Here is a 9,027-nt window from a genome sequence, read left to right as displayed (position 1 = left end):
ATGTCCGTCAGCACACATAGGACGTTCGTGGCTGTCCATCAGTACACATATCAGCACATTGTCCTTGGAGTCAGCACGCTGACCTTTCCCGTGGACTGTTCAGGTGATTTTGGCCCACGTGGGCTGTCTCTTCAGAACACACAGGACGTACGTGGGTGTCCACCAGCACACACAGGACGTCCGTGGCTGTGCGTGTGTGTCCGTCAGCACACACAGGACGTATGTGGCTGTCCATCAGTACATATATCAGCACGCTGGTCCTTGGACTCAGCACGCTGGTCCTTGGACTCAGCACGCTGGTCCTTGGACTTAGCACGCTGGCCCTTCCCGTGGACTGTTCGGGTGATTTTGGCCCACCTGGGCTGTCTGTTCAATACACACAAGACGTCCTTGGGTGTCCGTCAGCACACATAGGATGTCTTTGGTGTCCGTCAGCACACACAGGACATCAGTGGCTGTCTGTGTGTGTCTGTGTATGTCCGTCAGCACACACAGGACGTCTGTGGCTGTCCATAAGTACACATATCAGCACGCTAGTCCTTGGAGTCAGCACGCTGGGTGTCATGTCCCCGACCCTAGATAGGATCGCCCGGATGGGCCATGGTGCGGGGAGATGCACCAGTCAGGTCATTGGACCTTGAGACAAGCGTATCATGGCCCTGAATGAAGGTTAAGGGCATCAGTCAGCTGAGACTTAACCAGGATACGATGGAAACAAGGGTAAAGGAGTTGAGTGAGTGTTTAGGCAGCTGGACGAGTGTTGGTTTGAGTTCAATCAGCTCGGTTCAGCTGGTATTCAGTTCACCATGATCTGTTCAGCTCACAGGAGCTGGTGGACTAGCTCACTCAGCTGCGAACAGCTGGAGGTCAGCTCAATCCAGTGGGACGGTGCGTTCTGGTTTGGATCAGTGTGGACGAGTCCGGGACGGTTACTGGGCGAGCCGATGGTCCGGGTGCAGGACGGTTCTACCAAATTGGTCTTAAGGTCGGGACAGGGAGTGGGCAAGCTTCCAGAGTGTGAGCTGAGGCTCAGTGATCAATTTGTCAAAGGAAGAAATGGGGAGAAACCGCCAATGGGCGGTTATGGGACGGTTATTGGAAGAAGGGATGTGATTTTTCGTAACTGTTCGCCCAGGCGGTTGGGGACAGTTTAAGTCGTCCTCTCTCTCTCATTTCTGCCATTCTGGTCGATTTTTACTCACTTTCACACAGAGAGAAACACAGAGAAAATTCAAGAGAGAAAGAGAGACACAAACCTTGGATTGGCCGTTTTGATCCAAGAGATTGTTCTTGAGTGTTCCTAGTGTGTTTGGGCGTGTGATCAAGAGGATGGATTTGAGGCAGAAAGACAAGGAGAAGGAAAAGGAGAAAGAGAAGGAAGTCGCCCCTGGAGACCGAACTCCTAAGGTGAGAGGTGTGGCCAAGAGTAACCGGACAAGGCCGCGGATGATGGCCGTGTGAGTCTGGCCGGTCTGGATCGATTGGCCACTCCTTACTCTGACTTCTTCTACTCTGTTTTCTTCATATATGTTTTGCTATGGATTGTTTTATGATATTACAGGGAAGGATCCATCGATCTTAAGGCCTTGGCCTGATCAAATCCCCATGAAAGTCCCTTGTTCTTGTGTGGGCTGTTCATGGCCGAGATCACTATGATCTGAGCCGGTTCTGTGGAATCTGATTATGGGAATATTTTTCTTCTGAATTGTCATGAGTTTTCATGAATTTTATTTGGTATTTGGATCTCTTTTTAAAGGGGTCAGACTTGACATTTTTGATGATTGTTCTTGACTAGATTGGATCCGACCATGCAATGTGAATTGATTCTTGTTTTGTAATCTAACCTTGTGATTGTGTGTTTGTTTGTGTTGGATCCAGGACCAGAAATGGACCGTGGTAAGGGAAAAGCACCATGAGGACCGCGGCCATGGGAAGATGTGTGGTGATTGGGTTGATTCTGAAAATTGTGTAATTATTATAGGAGAAAATGACTAGACTAATACAAAAAAGTGAGGTAATGACTAGACTAATACAAATCTTTTGAAAATAACTAGAGTGTTTTTAGAACCCTAGTAAATTACTGTTTAAGCCCTTTTTTTTTAGTTGTGATTAATTTTAATTTGAAAATCCACATCAGAAGTAATGATACCACGTCACTTAACACGAAGGAAAATCAAACGACGATCATTAACTTCTCCGAGACTGTTCTCCCACTAAACCCTAACTGTTTTCGAAATCGTGTTCACTACAACTCTTCTCGGCAAAGCGGCTTCTCTGAAATTATCTCCGTAATCTTCTTCTCTAGTCTCTGTTTCTCTGAAATCGTGTGTCCGTAAGCTTCTTCTTCAGATTGGTTGTCTCCTCAAATCTCCGTAATCGTATTCTCTGGTATATTTCGAGGCTTTGCTCTGAGTTTTTCGAGTATTTGAGTGAGTATAATTAATGCTGTGAGTTAGATATATGTTTTGTCTGAGTTTGAGTTAGTATTCGTTACGGCTGATTTAGGATCCTTAACGACTGATTTATAGAAGGTAATTGTGACTGATTTAGTATTCTTTGAGACTGATTTATTTATGTAATGATGGCTGAGTTATGTTTTGTGGCTTGTTTATTTTATGTCTTTCTTCTGATTTATCATTGATATGTTATATATGTCTTTTTTGATCAGATGGATGTTTCCGAAGATCTAGCAAGGGATTACCCTCCAAGACTTTACCCTGAAGGGGCTTCTATTTTTGAAAACAAAAGCATTAATACGAATAGCCATTTTTCTGAGATCCCTCGACTTAGACAAGCAATTGGAATAGATGTGTGGGATAATCTGAAGACGTATCCTGTTGGATTGATTGCTAAACTGGCTGAGAGCAAATTGGTGTGGTCTGGTAAGACCGTACATTATCTACTTTGTAGACAGCTGCGAGTCTATAAGAAGGAGATTTGGTCTCTCGTTGTTGATCAACCTCTCAGGTTTAGCTTAATAGAATTTGGTGAGATCACGGGTTTAAACACAAATCCACTGCCAGAAGAAAGTTTTGAACCTGATCCAGAGAATTACAAAGCGTTGTGGGAGTTGTTGAAAGTGCCGCTTGGGTACGGACCCAAGTTTGATGAACTTATAGAAGCTTTAACGGAGTGTCCATTCTGGAGTGCTGATCAGCGGAAATGGTATGGGCTGTTGTTTCTTCAAGCCATTGGACTTTATGGCTTGCATCATAATTGTAGAATACCCTTTGAAAGTGCAAAAAGAGTATTCGATGATGATGCCTTGATGACTTATCCTTGGGGTCGGACTGCATATGAATTTCTTGTTGATTCTATCAAGTTGTTGCATCCACAAGGAGGGTCGTACACCCTTAGCGGCTTCAAGGACGTGTTATTGGTTTGGGCGTATGAATCTGTCACAGTGTTCGGAGAGCTTTATGGCAGAAAAGTGAATCCAGACGAAATTCCGCTTTTGCGATGGGGTGGAAGTCGTACTCGTGCAAGTCTTGCTACTACAATAGCTAAGGAGATGAATGATCATGGAACGGTAAGGTTTAAATCAGACATATGAATCCTGTAATGTAATGTCTGAGTTATTGGATTATTTTATGGTTGAGTTGTTAATTTTAATGACTGATTTATGTTTTTGTGTTGTAGGTGCGTGTGAGGAAAATGGTGATGAAGGAGGGTCTAGAAGAGCTGTTTCCTCAGTGGAAGGATGAAGCAGATGACCCACAACTTGATAACCTAATTAAAGATATACATGCAGATAGGTTTGTTAGAGATTTTTATGTGCAATCGAATGAGAAGAACAAAAAAACGAAGGCTGGAGTTTCGTCAGAGGCTGAGCCACCCTCAAAGAAGCAGAAGAAAGGTAAGAAACAGAAGGAGGTGAAAATCAATGAGGGTGAAACTGCTGTTGTAGAGGAGAAGGAGAGTGCAAAGGAGAAGGGTCGTAGCGAAGCGGTTCTGCTGAACATAGTTGCTCATCTCGAGAAGTTGGACCGAAAATTTGACTCGAGATTAACAGAATACGACACCAAGTTTGGAGATTTTTCCCAAGGCCTTTTGGATACCATTGGAGATACAGTGAAAACTACAGTTGAAGAGCGTCTGAGAGTTTTGGGGGTGTCCAATAGTAGTCAACCTGAAGGTCAACACGTGATGGTCTCAGAAGACAACCAACAGCCGGAGTCCAATAGTGGTCAACCTGATGGTCAAAACGTGATGGTCTCAGAAGACAACCGACAGCCGGACTCCAATAGTGGTCAACCTGCATCTAAGACCCCTATTGATAAACAGTCCGAAGACAGCCAACCGCAAAAGACCCCTGATAAAGGCCAATCTGAGAAGAATCTGGCAGATGATATTGCTAAAGCTGATGCGAAAGGTATGGGAGCAAAGCTGAATTCGAAGGTTGTCAGGGATAAGGCTGCTGGGGTGAAAAAGAACTTGGATTCGGCGTTTGGTAATGCCGATGCAACAAATGCTGATTTGGTCTCTGATTCTCCTGGTAAGGAACCACCATTCGGACGCGGTTGCAGGGGCTTAGGGAAAAGAAATAACTTAGCGGCTGATTTGGAGAGGAATGAAGCTGAGTTAAAGAAGAAGCAGAAGCAAGAAGAAGCTGAGTTGAAGAGGAAGAAGAAGCAAGAAGAGGCTGAGTTAAAGAAGAAGCAGAAGAAAGAAGAGACTGAGTTAAAGAAGAAAAAGAAGCAAGAAGAGGCTGATTTAAAGAAGAAGAAGAAGCAAGAAGAGGCTGACTCAAAGAAGGATATTCCTGCTTCAAAAAGGACTCGCAGTGGTACAATAAGAATACCCATTCCGACTAAGCAAATTAAGAACACCAAGTATTCAGACGAACTGTGGCCGGAATCTGATGTGGAGGAAGATGAAAGGAAAAGGTGTGGAAGAATAAAGGAGTATCGGCTGAAAGCTGTTCAATTATCTCCAGATGGGTCTCAAATGAGTGCGGAATTTGGTCCTTCTGTACCATTTCCCCACATCGGAGACAATGTAACGACGTGCATGAGAAAAGGTTTTGAACCTTCACCTGCAATATATGATCCCCTAGGACCTGTTGATCCGGTTAAAAGGGATAATCTTTTGCAACACCTAAAGCCACACGAGTAAGGACTTTTGCACCATTTCGTTGATTTTAGCTAATAAAAAGATTTTGCAGAGACTGAGTTGTGTTAAATTATCAGGGAAATTCCACATGGAGAAGCTCACGAGGATATTGAGTTCTACAGAATCCTCATCACTCCAAGACCTTGGCCCATCAAAGAATATGGATGGCTGGTTCAAAATGTAAGTATGCAGCTGAGTTATATTTACTTTACGGCTAAGTTATAAGTATGGTACAGCTGAGTTATATATTATCTGTGCAGCATATTGCTTCGTATATTAGAGTCCTCATTCAAAGGTCCAAACAAGATCCCAGCCCATTCTGGTCCAAGCGCGTTGCCTTTATAGACTCTTGGTTCCTTGAATCATGGGTTCACGATTATAAGCAGTTCGAAGTCAAACCGGAAATGGTCAAATTCAAAGGAAGTGGTTACGAGGGGTTAGCAAACGGTTTGATCCCCACAGACATTCAGACAAAGTTGCGGTGGTTTACAGATGTAGATCACTTGTACGGAGTGCTTAATACTGGCGGCAATCATTGGGTGGGTTTTCACGCGGATCTGCATAAAGAGAAGGTTGATTGCTATGATTCAATCGTTGGAGAGCAAACACTCGAAAGTGATCTGAGAATGCTAAATTTCTTTGGGCCGCTTACTCGTATGATCCCTGCGATTCTGAATGCCCTTATTCCTGATGATATCCGAGTCCATACCAAGAAAGAGTTTGTATTCAGACGAAGAACAAAACGTATTGTTCCACAAAACAACCTGAGAGGCGACTGTGGAGTGTATTCATTGAAGTTCGTCGAGTGTCTAGCGCTTGGTGTAGCTTTTGATGGGATATCGGATGAAAATATTCAAGGTCTGAGAATGAAGATGGCAGCAGATGTCTTCAATGAAGGAAGTTGTAGTTTGGTAGGGTCGTTTGGCGATGAATGAAGATGAGTTTTGTATGACTTATGGCTAGATATTTTGTACTTGACTTAAAGTTATGATTTGTTTATCGTAACTCAGCCACCTTGTTTAAATTACGCAGCCGTTACGTTAGATATAGCTCAGCCAAACCTCAAACCATACCCTAAAATAGGGAAATATTTAATAAGTCAGCCGATTCGTCTTCATAAAACAGCCGTTAAGGTAGATATAGCTCAGCCAAACCTCAAACCATACCCTAAGATAGGAAAATATTTAATAAGTCAGCCGATTCGTCTTCATAAAGCAGCCGTTAAGGTAGATAAAGTCAGCCATACCTCAAACCATACCCTGAATTAAAATAATTGATATGTTTATACTTAAAAATGTTATAACATTCCCTAATAAGTGAATATATAATCAACCGAACGTCTCTTATTTATTGAATTAACGAGTTTAGAATCGATCATGATCTTGAGGTATATGTTGTCTTGCAGTTACTTAAAACCTTACATGTAGATATAGAGTGTGATCATAATACAACTCTCCTAAACTATATACAACGCATTTTAAGACTAAATTTATGTTATTTGTTATATTTATCACACCGTTATTCCAAATCCTAAACATAAATCCCTAAATAAACAAACCTAAACTCTAAATACTAAACCCTAAACCCTAAATCCCAAATATTAAATCAGCCGTAATAGGCTATATAACTCGGCCGCCACGTTTGTTAAATGTTGTCGTTTGGCGGGAAATAAGATAAATGAATTTTGAGAAATTTCAATTCCCGCCGTTTCACGTTCTATGTTTCTCTATATATAGTGCCCTCTCTAATACCCTTTCTTACGCCTTTATCTCTCTAGAAAAAACCTAAACAATATCTCTCTATCCCCATCAAAAGCCATGCCGATTGTTCCTGGAAATTCAGAGAGGTTAGAGAACAGTGTTTTTGCGATACTAAGCTCTGCAAATCGTGAAAACCTCCCTGTTCTATACCCTGGTCCGTGTGACTTGCTTGACACAACCAGCCCTACATGGTTTAAATTTTTAACTGATCTCTCCCTGGTCATCCCGACGATTCTTGCAGAAGGATGGGTTCATGCATGGCCGACATACTGCAACATTCCCGATCATTTTAAAGAACGCTGGTTTCTTCAACTCGCTGTAAGGCCCGACATTTGTTCATATATATTAATATATACCATCGGTCTGTAATCTTTGTATTTTTTGTTTGCCGTAGCGGACAAACACATGGGATCGAAGGCATCATTTGACAGTTTGGCGTAATTTTAATCTTGTGGCCAGAAGTCTATTTCGTTGTCAGATGCGCCATTTGAGGTGGACTTGGTTGGAAGGAGGCGAGAAGCCAACTTGGATGCTAACCAGCGTTTGGCTTGATCTCTGCCACATGTTTGAAGAGTCTGGTCCAGATAATTTTGGTTCCTGAAAGTCTTTTCGTGTCTGTATTTTGAACTTCATTATTTCAGCCATAACTTGTTTAAATGATTCAGCCGCAACTAGTTTGAATGTAATCTCTGCCACATGTTTGAAGAGTCTGGTCCAGATAATTTTGGTTCCTGAAAGTCTTTTCGTGTATGTATTTTGAACTTCATTGTTTCAGCCATAACCTAGATTGGCGATTGTGGGGTGTATGCGTTGAAGTTTGTGGAGTGTCTAGCGCTTGGTGTAAGTTTTGCTGGGATAAACGATAAAAATATTCAAGGTTTACGGTTGAAGATGGCGGCAGAGATCCTCGATGAAGGAGGAAACATGGTGGAGAACAATTAGCTTTCCAAATGAATCTGTGTTTGTTATTTTCAATCAGACTTTCCAATTACCTTAAGTTCTTTAATGTTGTTTTATTTTATTAAGTCAGTCGTTACGTTTGATATAGCTCAGCCATACCTCAAACCATACCCTGAATTAAAATAATTGATATGTTTATACTTAAAAATGTTATAACATTCCCTAATAAGTGAATATATAATCAACCGAACGTCTCTTATTTATTGAATTAACGAGTTTAGAATCGATCATGATCTTGAGGTATATGTTGTCTTGCAGTTACTTAAAACTTTACATGTAGATATAGAGTGTGATCATAATAAAACTCTCCTAAACTATATACAACGCATTTTAATACTAAATTTATGTTATTTGTTATATTTATCACACCGTTATTCCAAATCCTAAACATAAATCCCTAAATAAACAAACCTAAACTCTAAATACTAAACCCTAAACCCTATAACTCGGCCGCCACGTTTGTTAAATGTTGTCGTTTGGCGAGAAATAATATAAATGAATTTTGAGAAATTTCAATTCCCGCCGTTTTACGTTCTTTGTTTCTCTATATATAGTGCCCTCTCTAATACCCTTTCTTACGCCTTTATCTCTCTAGAAAAAACCTAAACAATATCTCTCTATCCCCATCAAAAGACATGCCGATTGTTCCTGGAAATTCAGAGAGGTTAGAGAACAGTGTTTTTGCGATACTAAGCTCTGCAAATCGTGAAAACCTCCCTGTTCTATACCCTGGTCCGTGTGACTTGCTTGACACAACCAGCCCTACATGGTTTAAATTTTTAACTGATCTCTCCCTGGTCATCCCGATGATTCTTGCAGAAGGATGGGTTCATGCATGGCCGACATACTGCGACATTCCCGATCATTTTAAAGAACGCTGGTATCTTCAACTCGCTGTAAGGCCCGACATTTGTTCATATATATTAATATATACCATCGGTCTGTAATCTTTGTATTTTTTGTTTGCCGTAGCGGACAAACACATGGGATCGAAGGCATCATTTGACAGTTTGGCGTAATTTTAATCTTGTGGCCAGAAGTCTATGTCGTTGTCAGATGCGCCATTTGAGGTGGACTTGGTTGGAAGGAGGCGAGAAGCCAACTTGGATGCTAACCAGCGTTTGGCTTGATCTCTGCCACATGTTTGAAGAGTCTGGTCCAGATAATTTTGGTTCCTGAAAGTCTTTTCGTGTCT

The 9,027-nt window shown here is 41.8% G+C and overlaps 1 protein-coding gene across 1 annotated transcript; it reads left to right on the top strand.

Moving 5' to 3' along the window:
- The first annotated feature begins 2,668 nt into the window (after nt 1-2,668).
- On the top strand, nt 2,669-6,047 carry LOC106384283. Its single transcript, XM_048773121.1, has 4 exons — nt 2,669-3,529; nt 3,640-4,598; nt 5,190-5,292; nt 5,373-6,047. Exons 1-4 carry the CDS (start codon nt 2,669-2,671, stop codon nt 6,045-6,047), a joined length of 2,598 nt encoding a protein of 865 aa, XP_048629078.1.
- The last annotated feature ends 2,980 nt before the right edge of the window (nt 6,048-9,027 follow it).

This window comes from Brassica napus, unplaced genomic scaffold (genome assembly GCF_020379485.1).
Source record: "Brassica napus cultivar Da-Ae unplaced genomic scaffold, Da-Ae ScsIHWf_2217;HRSCAF=2870, whole genome shotgun sequence".
NCBI lineage: Eukaryota > Viridiplantae > Streptophyta > Magnoliopsida > Brassicales > Brassicaceae > Brassica > Brassica napus.
This window is presented reverse-complemented; position numbering and strand designations above follow the sequence as displayed.